This window comes from Bubalus kerabau, unplaced genomic scaffold (genome assembly GCF_029407905.1).
Source record: "Bubalus kerabau isolate K-KA32 ecotype Philippines breed swamp buffalo unplaced genomic scaffold, PCC_UOA_SB_1v2 scaffold_78, whole genome shotgun sequence".
NCBI classification, from domain to species: domain Eukaryota; kingdom Metazoa; phylum Chordata; class Mammalia; order Artiodactyla; family Bovidae; genus Bubalus; species Bubalus kerabau.
Window position 1 is genome coordinate 621,429 of NW_026577932.1, and position 18,053 is coordinate 639,481.

The 18,053-nt window shown below is 50.6% G+C and overlaps 1 protein-coding gene across 6 annotated transcripts in view; it reads right to left on the bottom strand.

The window, feature by feature from the left end:
• Positions 1-18,053, bottom strand: part of LOC129641155 (F-box-like/WD repeat-containing protein TBL1X) — a 245,089-nt gene continuing 227,036 nt past the window's right edge. For all 6 annotated transcript variants that reach the window (XM_055565937.1, XM_055565938.1, XM_055565935.1 and 3 more), the window contains 8 exons: positions 17,942-18,039; positions 15,512-15,572; positions 9,414-9,535; positions 6,676-6,750; positions 6,034-6,161; positions 3,106-3,271; positions 1,579-1,680; positions 1-628 (listed from right to left, as the gene is read on the bottom strand). In XM_055565937.1, coding sequence (XP_055421912.1) covers positions 602-628; positions 1,579-1,680; positions 3,106-3,271; positions 6,034-6,161; positions 6,676-6,750; positions 9,414-9,535; positions 15,512-15,572; positions 17,942-18,039 — 779 coding nt within the window. In that variant the 3' untranslated portion in view covers positions 1-601. The remainder of the gene's footprint in view (positions 629-1,578; positions 1,681-3,105; positions 3,272-6,033; positions 6,162-6,675; positions 6,751-9,413; positions 9,536-15,511; positions 15,573-17,941; positions 18,040-18,053) is intronic.

The window sequence follows — 18,053 nt, forward strand, 5'->3', positions numbered from 1 at the left end:
TTCTAGAAAATAGAAACTGTTGGGATTACAAAGGTACCCATTTCATCCATACAAACTGGTCTTTCGAACATTCTGGTGAGAGTTTAACTGTAGTGTCCAAATGTTTAGGGGGAAAAACAAAAACAAAAACAACCCATTGACGGGAGGAGTTTTTCCTCCCCTTTTGGTTTATCACAGCATTTTTTTTTTCTCTTTTCGTTTTGGCATAGCCTTTCCTGTTTTTTCGTTCCTCTCAACCATCGGAGCCTGTTCTGGGTGGAAATTGATCCATGCACTGAGTCAAGCTGGTGGCTTCTCGCTCCTCTGGGGCTGGACGTTTCAGGTGGAAACCATTCCTTTTCCCCGCCTTTGACAGGACTTGTGTGTGTGTTTTCTGTTTTAAACTTCTCGGTGGAGGTTATGAAAAAAAAAAAAAAAAAAAGAAAAAATAGAGACTCCTGTGGCCAGGGATGACTTGGTCTCAAAGGACACTCCCTAAGATCAGGTTGGCGCTGTTTCGGAGCTGACGGAATTGTGTCTGAATAGTGCTACAACCCCACACATCCACTGCTGGTCTGTCAGAATTCTCTTCTCGTGTCTATAATATTTTTTCTGTGTGTGTTTACTTTCGCAGATCTAACACGCACACCTGGAAGGAGAGAGAAAAGCGCCTGTTATCTTGAGAGGCAACATAACATGCCCTTAAGAGCACAGGATGGCACGTGGCCTGTGGACCAAATCCGGGCCACTGTCCACTTGTTTATAAATAAAGTTTTACTCACACAGTCCAGAGGGTTCAATCAGACCAGCTCTAGCGGACAGGTGAGTGTCTAAACATCATTAGCACCCAACCCCAGGCCACGGCCGTCAATGGGTGTCACAGACCAGACCCCTACATGGTGGAGCAGATGGCAACTGAAGCCTGAGCACACAGCTGGCGGGAAGGGTTGGGGGGCAGGCTGACAGCCAGCCAGCCAATGCCCTGTCCTACATCTCAGGGCAATTCCAAGTGCAGAAAGCTAGACACCTCAGGGGACCAGCAGAGGGTTACTGGGACCCAGGAGACCTGTTGAATGGAAGGTTGGGCCTTCATCACCAGAGGGTCCGGGTGGGGGCGCAAAGGTTGAAGCCAAGGGTGGACCAAGTTGCTCAGCCTCATCACCTGTCATGTGCGGGTCACTTCTCTGCTGTGGGGGGGGAGGTCCCAAGCATCCTAAGACTTCCAGCAGCAGCCGCGGTTTCCACACCAGGTGCCAGCAACCCCTCACCCACCCTGCCAAAAGCACTAACAACCCAAACGCCTCCAGACACCTCCAATGTCTCCAAGGGTGCAACCGATGCAGCTGAGAACCACCAATTCCGCCAGGAAAAAAAACACACATCATTCAGGAAGCGAGAAGAGACATCTGCTCCCAGAGCACTGCCCAGCCTAGATGCTTCCTTCACCAACACACGTCTCCGAGGCCCGTCATGGCCCTGGGTGTACTCCCACGTGGGTCTCAGGGGTCTGGACCGTTCTTGACCCCACCCTCCCTGAACCCACCCTCCTCCCTGCACCGCCCCCTCTCCTGCCTGGTGAAACCCCAGGGTGCTGCTTACGGAGCCATCTGACGCACTGGCGCCCACTTTGTCGCCCCGGGCATTCCAGCACACCTCGAAGATGCCCCCGGTGCCTCGGTAGCTGTGGACGAGACTTCCGCTCTGCAAAGCAAGGGCGCCGTCACTCGAGAGGCAGAACGCTGGCGAGGCCACCTGCCCCCCGACCCCACCTGGGGATGTCAGCCCAGAAGCTTCCAAAGCTACAGATGTTAATAGAACTTTCAGTTAAAGGGGCTCTGGCCTCGCGGGAACATGTGACTCAGACCTATGGCCACAGGGTTGGAGGGTGGGGGGTGCCTAAATGACCCTCGGCTGCCCACCAAGAGAGACAGCCTCTACGGTTTCCGCCAGGCTCACGCCTCCTGGGGGAAGGAGAAAGTCAGCAAGATCAGATATGTGCTTATATTTCAACCAGGCTTCCATCTCACTGAGTGTTCAAGGGAGCCTCAGAATGACTCAAGAGAGTTTTATGATTTAGTGGGGGGGAAAAAGGATGCAAAATGTGGGAAGCTGATGTATATATACAGCACAGGGACCTCAGCTCGGTGCTCTGCCATTATGTGGAGACTTGAAGATGGGTGGGGAGAGGGAGGTTCAAGAGGGAGGGGACATATGTATACATATGGCTGATTCCCTTGCTGCATAGCAGAAATCAGCTGTAAAAAAAAAGCAATTATCCTCCGATTTAAAAACAAACAAAAAAAGGGTGGGTAAAATGACTTGCTGAGCTGCTGATGGCAGAAAGAACCCGGCTATTGATGGCAATTTTTTTGAAAGTCAAGCATCCTACTGTGATGTGAGTTCAATCCCTGGGTCAGGAAGTTGCCCCTGGAGAAGGGAATGGCTACCCTAACTCCACCATTCTTGCCTGGAGAATCCCGTGCACAGAGGAGCCTGGCGGGCTACGTAATATAAGTCCATGAGGTTGCAAGAGTCGGACACGCCTGAGCGACCGAGCACACACATGGGCGGGGGTGCCCGCTTCCTCCATCCTGGGACCACACGTGATGCCTGCTGCTTTCAATGGAAGGCAGGGGGTGCAAGGTTTCCTGCCAAGGGCTCGGAAAAAAAATACCCCGAGTCCCTGGCAGGGGCGACCCAGCATCCACAAAGAGCCCGGGGCAGATGGCGCTGGGTGGGCTTCCGACCCTCCGGGGAACTGGGGATGTGTCTATGTCCGTGTCCGAGGCAAGGCATTCCTGAGTGCAAACTCAGGTTCTGGGGTCACCAAGAAAGTGAAATCAAAGTGTCAGTCGCCCAGCTGTGTCCGACTCTTGGCGACCCCACGGACTGTAGCCCGCCAGGCTCCTATGTCCCTGGGATTCTCCAGGCTAGAACACTGGAGTGGGCTGCCATTCCCTTCTCCAGGAGAATCTTCCCAGCCCAGGGATCAAACCCGGGTCTCCCACAATGCAGGTGGATTCTTTACCATCTGAGCCACCAGGGAAGCCCAGGGTAGGTGAAAACTTGACTGTATTGGGTGTGGGGCTGGGGGGGACCCGGGCGGTGGGAATGCAGGGGGTTTACCTGAGTGTTCCAGATGTGCACACACTTGTCGAAGGAGCCGCTGGCCAAGTACTTCCCGTCGGGGCTGAAGGCCACGCTGTACACGGGTTCCTGGTGCTTGGTGAGCGTGTGGACGCACACGCCCCGCTCCACGTCCCAAAGTCGGACAGTAGAATCGAACGAGGCGCTGCAAAGACACAGAGAAGGTCACCGCGGACGCCCGTGGGTTCAAAAAAGGTCACCACATTGTCGGCAGGTTCCCGCCGGTCTCCCGAGGACGCCACTCTCACAGTGGGAGTGACTTTCCTTACATTTCAGAGACCGTAAGTGGGTATTTCTTCCTCTTCTAGAATGTGACTCAACACGCACCAAACACAGAGCCACGGTCCAGGGAGGGGACATGTATGCCTGTGGCCAATTCATACTAAGGTATGCCAAAAGCCATTACAACATCGTAAAGTTTTTCTCTTCCAATTAAGATAAATAAATTTTAAAAACAGTCACGCAATAAATGTCTTTCTCTTTTTGGGTGCCGTTATCAAGGGAACAAATTGACAGCCACACTCATTTATTTCTGCATTTCTCTGAGACACAAATGATACGTATTCGCTAAATTTTCTAAAATGGTCCCACCACTGACAACACATGTATCGCTGCCAAATGAAAAACAAAGCCAAAAATAAAAAGCCGAGAGCCGTATTCGGGGAAATGGTTAAGTGAGCGAACACAAATTTTAATCCCACAGGAATTAAAATATAATCGCATCCAAATATATAATCACACTCCGGGGAGCTGCAAATTTTAGTTTTGTCTAAATCTTAAAGAAGAGCGTGCGTGCATGCATGCCAAGCTGTCCCATTCATGCCTGACTCTTTGCGACCCCATGGACTGCAGCCCCGCCAGGCTCCTCTGTCCATGGGATTCTCCAGGCAAGAATACTGCAGTGGGTTGCCATGCTGTCCTCCAGGGAATCTTCCCGACCCAGGGATCAAAGCCATGTCTCTTACATCTTCAGCACTGGCAGGCGGCTTCTTTACCACTAGGGCCACCTGGGAAGCCCACCCACCACAGAGCTGTTTCACCAGGCGTTTCTTTCCTCTTCTGGGACTTAGATCCATCCCTTTACGCTTGGCGCCTAGAAGGCTCACTTACGGCCGTCATGGGTACCATGTGATTCAAAAGCACCTTACAAGTCATCAAACAAAACAAAAAAAGAGAACGTTCTGTTCCTAGATCTTTAAAGTGCATTTCAGGACAGTGGCTTGCAATAGGAGCCTAACAGCTCTCATGTTTTTCTGGATCAGCTTTTAGCTGATGCAGGAATTCCTTTCTGTGTTTTCTGAGAGACAGCCTTGGGTCAGGCACTTTCAGTAACAGATTCTTCATCCCACTGCTATGTGACAAAGACAAGGGGAGGGGGTCTCCCCCTCATTTACAGCAGGGCTGGGCCACTGGCCATTCTCCCCACTACCCCATGCGCAGAAAAAAACCCACTGCCGCTTCCTCCCAAGTCCTGTCTTTCCCAGGCCAGACCACACACCCACGCTTTGTGGGATCATGGTCTCCAGAACCCTCAGGGTGTCCCAGTTCACTCCTGGAATCTCTTTAGCTTGTGTGCCTCAAGGTTCTTATTAAAATATCCTACTGGGAGTGCAACATTGTATCCTGAGTGAGGTCTGACCAGGACTGGGAACACACAAGTCTGCAGAATGCCGCCTCAGTGATGAGCTTTTGTGGACTTCTAACCGCTCTGCTCCCTTCTGGCGTGTCACTGACTGACTAGTCCTCTGCATCCGATGCTGGTGTCTTAGGGGCTTTACTGCATAAACCAGGGGTCCCCATCCTCCGGGATCTGATGCCTGATGATCTGAGGTGAAGCAGATGCGATCATAACAGAAATAAATGGCACAATAAATGTAGCGCATTCGAATCATCCTGTAAACCTTGGAAAAGCGATTTTCCATAAAACTGGTCCCTGGTGCCAAAAAAGCCGAGGCCAGCCAGGATGAATGGTTAGGCTGGATCTGGTATTGGCCGGGGAGCCTTTATCACCATTCAACATTCTCACCACCTGCAGCTCCGAGTTGGGCCAAGTAAACCAAGCCCGAAGTGAAGTGAAATGAACTGAAAGTCACTCAGTCGTGTCCAACTCTTTGCAACCCCATGGACTATACAGTCCATGGAATTCCCCAGGCCAGAATACTGGAGTGGGTAGCCTTTCCCTTTTCCAGGGGATCTTCCCAACCCAGGGGTCGAAACCAGGTCTCCCACACTGCAGGCGGATTCTTTACCACCTGAGCCACCAGGGAAGCCCAAGAATACTGGAGTATATAGCCTCTCCCTTCTCCAGAGGATCTTCCTGACCCAGGGATCGAACCAGGTCTCCTGCATTGCAGGTAGATTCTTTACCAACTGAGCTACCAGGGAAGCCCAACCAAGCCTGGGGTTCAAGCTAAATTGCTTCCTTTCTTCAGTTGTAGTAAAAACCTTCACCAAAGCAAAGTGCTGGGAGAGTGGATGTAAACAATTTCTCCCTCCAGCCTCAAGGTTAAAAGCATCCTTATCTCAACTTAGCCAGCATGTGATACCCTCTATCTCCTGGCCCTCTCACTTTGAGTTAAGTTTCTAAGTAACTTTGAATGTGAGTCACTCACTCGTGTCCAACTCTTTGCGACCCCACAGACTGTAGCCCGCCAGGCTCATCTGTCCATGGGATTCTCCAGGTAGCTTTGTCCCATCTCCAGGGGAACTTCCCAACCCGCGTCCCCTGCATTACAGGCAGACTCTTTAGCATCTGAGGGCATAAACACGTTTTCAAGACACACTGACAGCATCTCCTGGTCTCTCGGGGACACGAATGACTTTTACTGGGTGCATGGCTGGCACAGCCTCAGCCACCAAGGCTGCTTTTGGGAACCGAGACTGGGGTGCGGGCTGTCTGTCCTTTACCTCGCCAGCATGATGCTGGAGTTGGGGTTGCTGGTGGCCGGCCCAGTGGGACTCCACTTGATGGTGTATATCTCTTTGCTGTGCGCCTGAAGGTCGTGGACACACGTGTCCTGCTTCATACTCCAGATCTACGGGACACAACGGGAACACGGTGAGCAAAGGCTGATTCTCCCACTGCGGGGAGGTTCAGCACCGTTCCTGCCTGGAGCACTGCAGAGGTTTCTCTGTCCCTGGGAAGCTGACGTCCAGCAGGGTGGGCGGCTGACAAGGGGCAGGTGCTTCACAGGCAGAGACGTCCGCTGACCACCAGGTGGCGCCCGTGAGAAAGGCCAGGGAGTTCCATAGCACCCTGGTCTGATCTCGGAAGCTAGACAGGGTCGGGTCGGGTCGGGTCTGGTCTAGTTAGTACTTGGCTGGGAGAAAGGCCTCAGGAACGGAAGGAGGCTCCACGGGACCTCGACCGATAAACAGGGCTTCAGTGCCCGGGCAAGCGCCACGTCGTTTGCAAAGAGAAAAAACGACAGAGGCAGCAAGAGCACTCACAACACAACGGCCAGCTGCAGGAGGAGCGCTGGGACCGAAGACACAGCACGAGGCCCTGGGGGTCACCAAGGGTCACACGGCCCAGCCTTGCAGCCTTACCTTCAATGTCATGTCATCAGAGCAGGAGGCTAGCAACATGCCAGACGGATCCCATTTGATAGCGTTGACCTCATTCTGCAAGAGAGCAAAAGATTAAAAAAAAAAAGAAAGAAAGAAATGAAGGCCTGGGTGTAGTAAACACAAGAGTCCAGCAGAGGGCAGGAGCGCTCTGTCTTCTCTGCAAAAAGCCTGGGAGTAGTAAACACAAGCGTCCAGCAGGGGGCAGGAGCGCTCTGTCCTCGCTGAAAAAAAGCCTGGGAGTAGTAAGCACAAGCTTCCAGCAGGGGGCAGGAGCGCTCTGTCCTCACTGCAAAAAGCCAGGAACCTGTAACACAAACTGAATGCAGAATTCCAAAGAATAGCAAGGAGAGAGAAGAAAGCCTTGCTCAGCAATCAATGCAAAGAAATAGAGGAAAACAATAGAAAGGGAAAGACTAGAGATCTCTTCAAGAAAATTAGAGATACCAAGGGAACATTTCATGCAAAGATGGGTATGATAAAGGACAGAAATGGTATGGTCCTAACAGGAGCAGAAGATATTAAGAAGAGGTAGTAAGAATACACAGAAGAACTATGTAAGAAAGATCTTCATCACCCAGATAATCATGATGGTGTCATCACCAACCTAGAGCCAGACATTCTGGAATGCTTTAGGAAGCATCACTATGAACAAAGCTAGCGGAGGTGATGGAATTCCAGCTGAGCTATTTCAGAATCTAAAAGATGATGCTGTGAAAGCGCTGCACTCAATTTGACAGCAAATCTGGAAATCTCAGCAGTGGCCACACGACTGGAAAAGGTCAGTTTTCATTCCAATCCTAAAGAAAGGTAGTGCCAAAGAATGCTCAAACTACTGCACATTTGCACTCATCTCATACGCTAATAAAGTAATGCTCAAATTCTCCAAGCCAGGCTTCAACAGTACGTGAACCGTGAAATTCCAGGTGTTTAAGCTGGATTTAGAAAAGGCATAGGAACCAGAGATCAAATTGCCAACATCTGTTGGATCATCAAAAAATCAAGAGAGCTCCAGAAAAATATCTACTTCTTACTTTATTGACTATGCCAAAGCCTTTGACTGTGTGGACCACAACAAACTCTGGAAAATTCTTAGAGATGGGAATACCAGACCACCTGACCTACCTCTGGAGAAATCTGTATGCAGGTCAGGAAGCAACAGTCAGAACTGGACATGGAATAACAGATTTGTAATACACAGGGAAAGGAGTACGTCAAGGCTGATATTGTCACCCTGCTTATTTAACTTCTATGCAGACTACATCATGAGGAACTCTGGGCTGGAAGAAGCACAAGCTGGAATCAAGATGGCCAGGAGAAATATCAATAACCTCAGATATGCAGATGACACCATCGTTATGGCAGAAAGCGAAGAAGAACTAAAGAGCCTCTTGATGAAAGTGAAAGTGGAGAGTGAAAAAGTTGGCTTCAACATTCAGAAAACTAAGATCATGGCATTCGGTCCCATCACTTCATGGCAAATAGATGGGGAGGGAAACAGTGGCAGGCTCTATTTTTTGGGGCTTCAAAATCACTGCAGATGGTGACTGCAGCCATGAAATTAAAAGACGCTTACTCCTTGGAAGGAAAGTTATGACCAAACTAGACAGCATATTAAAAAGTGCAGACATTACTTTGCCAACAAAGGTCTGTCTAGTCAAAGCTATGGTTCTTCCAGTAGTCATGTATGGATGTGAGAGCTGGACTATAAAGAAAGCTGAGCACCAAAGAACTGATGCTGTTGAACTGTGGTGTTGGAGAAGACTCTTGAGAGTCCCTTGGACTGCAAGGAGATCCAACCAGTACATCCTAAGGGAGATCAGTCCTGAATATTCATTGGAAGGACTGATGCTGAAGCTGAAACTCCAAAACTTTGGCCACCTGATGCAAAGAACTGACTCATTGGAGAAGACCCTGATGCTGGGAAAGATTGAAGGCAGGAGAAGGGGACGACAGAGGATGCGATGGTTGGATGGCATCACTGGGTCAATGGATATGAGTTTGAGCAAGCTCCAGGAGTTGGTGATGGACAGGGAGGCCTAGCGTGCTGCAGTCCATGGGGTTGCAAAGAGTTGGACACAACTGACCAACTGAACTGAACTGAACTGAACTAACGCAAGCTTCCAGCAGGGGGCAGGAGCGCTCTGTCGTCTCTGCAAGAAGCCTGCTTGCATTCACCCTGGATAACCAAGCAGCACCCCAGGTTTCAGGCATGTTTCTCTTTCTCCTTCCTCCTTGATCCAAAGTGCACAATCATACGCCCTACACAGCCAGCTACCCTTCAGCTATATTTCTCCAAGGGGGGGGAAAAAATCACATCTAAGAAGGAAGCCAAATGAATTTATCTAGGAACCAGTGTAAAACCAGTTAGTTATTCCAAAGCTGACTTTAAAAAAGTAATTTTCGTACTCACTTTTTTTTTCCTTTTATGTCTTCAGACATTTTTATAATGCCTAATTTAGTGTCTTTCCTGCAAAATCCAACACCTGGCTCATGCCAGCTAATCAAAAAGAAAAACAAAACAAAACAAAAACACCATTGCCAACCCAGGTGGATGACTGACCACTGGAGGAGCTTTAATAGTCCCAAGGAGGCTGGAGGAGAATGAGGTGGCAGTCACAGTAAGTAGGCTTTTAATCCTAGGCAGAGACCAGCCGGTTTCCCAGCTCCCCACACACCTTTCGTGAACCCGAGGCCCCACAGTCAGGACTCCCACTCACCGTGTGTCCCTGGAATGTTTTCACGGGGCGGTCACAGCCGAGTCTGCAGACGTGAATACACATGTCCGTGCTGCAGGAGGCGAAGGTCGTGTTGTTCTGCCAGTCCACGTCGAGCGCAGGGGCTGCGGAGAAGCCAAGGGCGGAGGGGTGGGGGAGAGGGGACGACACGGGCATTGAGCACGTGTGCACGGAGCTCAGCTGACTCAGAGGCGGCAGCAGCAGAGTTGAGAAACCCGACAATGTGATTAAAGCAACATTCGCAGTGCCCACACAGCCTCGGTCCATCACAGACCCTGAGGTCTGCTGTTTATATTTGCAAGGATGACCAGACGGCTCCAGAAAGAGAGCCGACCCCCACCAAAGCGTCACCCAAAGTGATGCTTTGGGTGCCCCGAGCACACAGCAACTCGCTCCCCTGGTGCAGGTGAGACGGTAGGGAAGAAGCACCCTGCTGCTCCCAGGAACGTCACTGGGCTGGGTGATGGATTTTCTTTTGGTGGGGAAGGGAGAGAGCGGAGGAAAAAGACTTCACAGCCTATGTTCAACGTGTGTGTCTCTCGCTCAGTTATATCTGACTCTTTGCGATCCCATGGACTGTAGCCTGCCAGGCTTCTCTGTCCATGGGATTCTCCAGGCACGAATACTGGAGTGGGTTGCTATGCCCTTCTCCAGGGAATCTTCCCTGATCCAGGGATGGAACCCAGGTCTTTCGCACTGCAGGCAGATTCTTTACCACCTGAGTCACCAGCGAAGCCCCATGTTCAAGGTATCAGGGTTGAAAGAAATGCCCCATGACCCGTTACTGCGTTCTACAATGTGAAGATGCTGAGTTGACGAGAACATCTGAGGGGAGACATGTGGCCTTATGGTGGACACCGTCTCTAGGTCCTGGGCCTTTCTCAGAGGCCGCTGGCTTGAAGACCTCCGTGAGGGTTTGGGGGACATGACGGCTTGCTTCCCTTCTGCCATCGTCCCCAGGAGACGACTCAGCACCCTCATTCTCTCCAGACACGTCCCTGCTTCTACAGAAAAGGAGGGTTAAGTCCTGCAAGCCTCTGCACAGATCTTTGTCAACTGATCAATACCTAACCTTGTCTCACGTGTTTCTTACACGTAAGTCAGCACTCAAGTGGGACAAGAATCCAGATCACCCAGGATATGATAAATCGGACGACCCCCTCTGATCCTTAGCCTTCAACATATATTTATTAATTTTTTAAAATGTACTACTTTGGCCAGCTGATGCAAAGAGCCGACTCATTGGAAAAGACCCTGATGTTGGGACAGATTGAAGGCAGGAAGAGAAGGGGACGACAGAGGATGACATGGCTGGATGGCATCACCGACTCAATGCACACGAGTTTGAGCAAACTCTGGGAGTTGGTGATGGACAGGGAGGCCTGGCGTGCTGCAGTCCATGGGGTCACAAAGAGTCGGACACGACTGAGCCACTGAACAATTTCTGGCTGTGCTGGGTCTTGGCTGCTATGCGGGTGACTCTCTAGCTGAGGTGTGCGGGCTTCTCACTGAGGCAGCTTCTCTTATCGGGGAGCACAAAGTCAGGAGTCGTAGGGCACGTGTTTACTTGCTCCGCGGCACACACTATCTTCCTGGGTCGGGGATCGAACCTGAGTCCCCTGCCTTGCAAAGGTAGACTGTTAACCACTGGACCACCAGGGAAGCCCCTGTTCTTAACCTTCAAACCAGAGGTGCACCCCGTCCACCCTCCTGCCTTCCAGAACTGCAGGACAGATCCCATCAGCTTCTACATCTTAGCACCACCCCTCACAGAGCCTGCAGGGGGAGGGTTTCACGGAGAGGCCACGCTGGCTTTCTCAAGAACCCAAAAAGGGGGGTTCAGCACAGGTCCACGGCTCCTGATGAATTTGCCACACACGCCCAGTGGAATGAAGGAGCCGGATCCACTTGGTCAGCAGGACGATCCTGGGAGTGTGGAAGCAAAGCCTGCAGCTGCTCTTGTTTATAACACCGCATGCATGAGCCAAGTCACAGATTTCCCGGGCCGGCCTCTGCCTTCAGGCAAGCAATTAATACGCCTGGAAGGGTGACAATCTGGCACGCAGTTCCGGGGATGGTTAGTGGCACCTGGCCATAAAAACGAATGTGTGCTGAGCCCCGGCCATCTAAACAGAGGACGCTGTGTACTCCGCTGACTGGGGTCGTCGGTCTGCGTCCACTGTGTGGCTGGGACCCTGCCCTCCCCCGACCAGTCACGTGGGCTCAGCGGTTCTAGGGGGTCTGGGTGACCTGCTCACACTTGGCCAATGACGTTTGAGCATCAGCACCGCTCCAGGCACAGTCATGCTTCACGTTGCTTTTTTCCTTGTACCTTTTACTTGAGAAAAGGCTATAGAATTGATGCTTTGGAACTGTGGTGCTGGAGAAGACTCTTGAGAGTCCTCTGGACAGCCAGGAGATCCAACCAGTCCATCCTAAAGGAAATCAACCCGGAGTATTTACTGGAAGGACTGATGCTGAAGCTGCAATACTTCTGGTCACCTGATGGGAAGGACTGACTCATTGGAAAAGACTCTGATGCTGGGAAAGATTGAAGGCAGGAGGAGAAGGGGATTACAGATGGTTGGATGGCATCACCGACCCGATGGACATGGGTTTGAGCAAACTCCAGGAGATGGTGAAGGACAGGGAAGCCTGGTGTCCTGCAGTCCATGAGGTGGCAAAGAGTTGAACACAAGTGAGCAACTGAACGGTAACGACAAATAGAATCCCGGGAAGTGCAGAGATGTTACAGGAAGGCTCTACCTTGAATCCGTCACCCACTGGTTGCATGTCGTGGCCCTGCAGTACTGGCTGGACTTGGAAGGTGAATGGGTCCAGACGCAGCTGTATATTCAGTGTCATAGGGCTTGATCTCAAGGGCCGAGCCGTGTAACCACCACGGTGGTCAAGAGCCACAAGCGTGTTTCAACATCACCAGGACCTCCCCTGGGCCATGTGAGTTGGCCCACCATCCTCTCCCTGGACTGAGATATAAATGGTATCTCACCCAGGATGTGATCCTTGGAGTCTGACTTTATTTTTTTTCCAAACTGCAGAAGCCCCTTGAGATCTATCCAAGGCTTTGGGTATTACCCACCTTATGAGTCACTCAGTTGAATCTGACTCTTTGCGACCCCATGGACTGTAATAGCCCACCAGGCTCCCCTGTCCATGGGATTCTCCAGGCAGCAACACTGGAGCGGGTTGCCATTTCCTTCTCCAGGGGAATCTTCCCGACCCAGGGATCAAACCTGGGTCTCTTACATTGCACGCAGATTCTTTACCATCTGAGTCACTAGTTAGGTCCTGTCTGAGCCACGATTTGACCCTCGTGGCTCCGGCAGTATTATCAACAGTCTATCAAAAAAAATGAGTGGGTTGCCATGCCCTCCTCCAGGGGATCTTCCCCACCCAGGGATTGAACCTGGGTCTCCTGTATCAGAAACGGATTATTTACTGTCTGAGCCACCAGGGAAGGTCCTGCACTTGTTTTTAACCTGTTTTTTCTCAGTGCTGAGCGGTGGAACACTGTTAAGCTCTGAGGCCTAAGGTTTCTTGCTGACTGAGGGCACCCCCACCAAGCCTTCACGGGGAACACCTCTGGAGAGGCAAGGCAACTGCTGATTATCAACGCATCACACACTGAGGGATGGTTGTCCCTACAGCTTAAAGAAAAGCACGCTCCCTTGTCTTCCATCTTGGACAGTGTCTACCACACCGCTTCATGCTATAGAGGAACAGCAAATAGCACCCAGAGCCAACCCAGCAACGGGATACGGGTCGACCCCGTGGGCAGCAACACCCCAGGTGAGAAGCTCCCTGACGGCAGAAGAGACACGTGGTCCATGGGATAGAAAGCCTGGGACCTTGGGAATGCTCTGGGGAAAATTTACATCCTGCTGAAAGACTCAATACAAGAGTCCTCAAGATGAAAACTGGTACAGGAAACTTACGGGCATGTTCCCCTCTGAAAAAATCAGAAGCCAGAGCTGTCTGCGTTACAGACATCCCCCCATCACGTCAGCAAACTAGTGCTCAGCACCAAGAATCAGAACCCTGGAAGGGTTCTGCCCCGTCGCTGAGTCCCTTCCCTACAACAAAGCTCGAGACGGTCTTAGCCTCTGTCATGAGGCTGCGATCCCCGAAGGGGGCTCACGCCAAACCTGACAGACATCCACCAGGCTCACCTGCCACGGTCTTCTCTGTCCATGGCAGAGATGGCTGGCTCGGAGGAGGTGACGCACATGGATCAAATCATGAAGACTGGGTTGTCAGGGGCTGGGGAGAGGGGCACTAGAGAGCGCATTCTTAATGGGTGAGGAGTATCCTTCTGGGGTGACAAGAATGTTCTGGAGCTACAGAATGGTGAATGCTCTGTACATTCTGCCCACTGGAAACACACACATGGACACAGACACGCAGACCTACACACAGAGGCACGCACAGAGACACACGGACCCCCCCCCCCAAGAGACACAGACCCCACAAATAGAAACACACACCCACCCACACAGACACGCCCCTCCAGAGAGATACCCACACCCACAGACCCCCCCAAAGATACATCCCTTCCCACACACAGAAACACATCCACACATAGACCACTTCCACAAAGAGAGACACACACCCACACACACAGACCCCTTCCACAAAGAAACACACACCCACACACCCACATACCTACCCTTTCCACAAAGAGACAGACACACCCACACAGACCCTCTTCCACAGAGAAAGACACACACCCACACACAGACCCCTTCCACAAAGAGACACACACCCACACACAGACACACATCCACACAGAGACCCTTTCCACAGAGACACACACCCATACACAGACACACACCCACACACAGACACACATCCACACAGAGACCCTTTCCACAGAGACACACACCTACACCCAGATACACACCCACACACAGACCCCTTCCACAGAGACACACACCCACACACAGACACACATCCACACAGAGACCCTTTCCACAGAGACACACACCCACACACAGACACAAACCCACACAGACACACACCTCTGGAGAGATACCCACACCCACAGACCCCCCCAAAGATACATCCCTTACCACACACAGAAACACACACACACATAGACAGCTTCCACAAAGAGAGACACACATGCACACACAGACACATACATGCACACACAGACACACACAAACAGACACCCCTTCAACAGACAGACACACGCCCACACACACACACCCCTTCCACAAAGAGAGACACACACCCACACAGAGATGCCTCCTTCACACACAGAGACTCCCCTACAGAGAGACACATACACAGACTCCCCCTGCAACACATACACATCGCCACACAGAGAGACATACACAGAAACACACAAACAGACCCACATACACACGCTCACAGGTTGGGCGCCCAAGCTCCCTGCTCTTGAAGCCCGGCCCACTTCCTGGGGAAGGGGAAACACAATTCTACAAAGGCTCAGCACTCCCACCTTCATCCCTGCTGTTAAGAGTAAAGCGGTACCAAACACCCCCCGCCCAGCACCCCTAGAGATGTGTGCAATGTGGAGTCCCCGAGCACAGCCACAGAAGACACGGGCTGACCGCCTCTCCAGCAGGGCGAGGTATGCACAGGGCACCCCCTGGGGTCTGCCGGCCGTACCAGGAGGGAACGAAGGACCGCATGCCTTTGCCAGTCATGCCGAGGACCCTGCAGGGTATCTCTCCTCCCAGTCTGCTTCTGCAGGACCACACCCCTCCCCTTCTGCTTGGAGCCCTCCCCAGGCACCGAGGTGGGTCGCGCTGGCTTGGGGAGTCCTGGGAGCCAGCCCTGTGGTTCTGAGCATCACCAGGAACCCGGATCTGCCCAGCAGGAGAGACCCTCGGATGGCTGCCAACACATCACCTCAGGGCCACGATGCATCAGCAAACGTCCACCCCGCATGCTCAGCACTGCTCATGAGGCATGCCTTCTTCCGAGCATTCACCGTTACTTTAAGAGACCGTTCTCAGGACTCCGAATTCTTATTTTTGAATTAAAAACAAGAAAAGTTAAAAAAAAAAAAAAAGTATTGAAAAAGTACTCACCGGAATGAAACGGAAACTGTTGTTTGGCTTCTCCTGTGTGAGCATCCCAGATTATTGTTGTCTGTGCTCCGCAAAAAAAAAAAAAAAAAAAAAAAAAAAAAAAAAATTTAGTTACTGATTCCTCCCGCAAAGTTATCTCCAGAAAAATTTGTCACACATGAGAACACAGCAAGCCCTTCTTTTTTTCTAAACTAGCACTGCTCAACTTAAAAGTTTCTAGTAAGCACAGTAAAAATTAAAAAAAAAACAAAAAAAAAAAACAGTAAAACTTTTTTTCACAATATACAGTTTTATTTCACTCCAGTACGGTGAAACTGTCACTTCAACGTGAATCAATATATTCGCATCGTGTGGCCTGTGTCTTTTTCGCCCACTCTTTGGAATCCAGGGTGTGTCTTACACACTTAAATCACCCAGACATCACACTTAGGAACTCAGCCACGCCCATCTGGTTATTATACTCCTCCGGACAACGGCAGCCGTTAACTGATATGCAGGAAGCTACCAATTTTGGTGGGAGTCCCATCTTTATCCTCAAACTTGAATACCTATCATTAAAAAAAAACTTTTCTTTTTAAATGAAGAGATTTTGGGTTGCACAGGACGTGAGATCCCAGGCATGCATCGAACGTACGTCACTCTGCACTAGAAACCGTAGAGTCTGAACCACTGGACCCAGCGGGGAAGTCCCAAACTTGAAAAATTATTAAAAAACAAACAAACAATGCACATCTAAAACTCCGTTTTGGAGCAATTTTCCAAGTGAAAAGCTGCAGAAATGGTTATTTCTGAAAATTCTCCTGACTGTCACTCAGTGAAGTGGGGACACCGCATAGGCTAGAGAAACTGGGTTCCACTGGTATTGCTGTACATATTAAGCAGAAAAAAAAAAAAAAAAAAAAAAAGATCTCCACGCCAGAAGACAAAGGAAGTCACGAATGCTTCTGAACACGTTCTAGTGTTGGTGAGACACTTGGGGAAGAAGCCGGAGGCAGCTCGATGCAAAACACTTGGAATTAATTCTCAACTGGAATTTTCAGCTACATTGGAAACTTGACGCCTCCCTGTCATTGACATTTTAACAAAGATCTTCCTTTAGGAAAAACTGGCTCTACTTTGTATCAACAGCATTAAAGTTCCTGGCGAGATACTGTCAGCACTGAGTGTGTTTGAAAACCTTCAGGCCAGCTCCAGCGCTGAGTCGCTTCAGTTGTGTCTGACTCTCTGTGACCCCAGGGACTGTAAGTCCATCAGGCTCCTCTGTCAGTGGGATTCTCCAGGCAAGAACACTGGAGTGGGTTGCCATGCCTTCCTCCGGGGGATCTTCCCAATCCAGGGGTCGAAGCCGCGTCTCTTATAAGTCTCCTGCATCAGCAGGCGGGGTTTTTTATCGCTAGTGCCACCTGGGAAGCTCTAGACCAATTAACATTTTTATCCCCCGCTCCAGTGTGTGGTTTATAGGATTTTAGTTCCCTGACCTGGTACTGAAGCTGGGCCTCTAGCAGTGAAAGTGCCAAGTCCTAACCACTGGACTGCCAGGGAAGTCCCAGCGATTTTTTGTTTGATGGAGATCGGTCCTGAGTGTTCACTGGAAGGACTGATGTTGAGGCTGAGACTCCAATCCTTTGGCCCCCTGATGCGAAGAGCTGACTCATTTGAAAAGACCCTAATGCTGGGAAAGATTGAAGGCGGGAGGAGAAGGGGACGACCCAGGATGAGATGGTTGGATGGCATCACCGACTCGATGGACATGAGTTTGAGTAAACTCCGGGAGCTGGTGATGGACAGGGAGGCCTGGCGTGCTGTAGTCCATGGGGTCGCAAAGAGTCGGACACGACTGAGCAACTGAACTGAACTCTTTTTTCTTAACTGAGCCAGTCACAAGTCTGGCACGGCAGAGAATATATAAACACTTTCACAATTCTGACACAACTTCATATACCACATCAGTTGTTGTAACAACTTACTATCAGTTCAGTTCAGTCGCTCAGTCGTGCCTGACTCATTTGCGATCCCAAGGACCTCACAACTTACTCTGTGTTACCTTAAACACACACTGGGAAAAAGGAAACATGACTTATCCAAAAGCTTTTATGGATCAGAAATACAGGTTAGCCACTCTGGGTTAAGCACGCACAGAGGGCCAAAGCCAGTATCCCTAACTTAAATTTCTTCCCTGAGAAGATATCATTTTCAAGAACACTGTTATTATTCCTGCCACAGTTGATTCATCACGGTGGACAGTCTCTCACTCAGAGGCTTCTAGAATTCCAGAAGATCAAAACCACAGAAGCTCACAAAACCTCCCAACAAGGCCCCTTTGATTTGTTAAGGGGGAGGTAGAATTTCCAGAATTCAAAGAAACCGTGATGTTTCCCGAGAGATTCAACATAGATGAAAAAAAGCAAGGTATCTCACGCAAACACTCACTTTGTCTACTCCAGCACTCAAAATGTAATTGCCCTTCTTGTTCCACTTCAAGGCGAAGATGGGGCCTTTATGTTGGCCTAAGGTGCTGGCCAGGTTACCTGGTAGGTTAAAA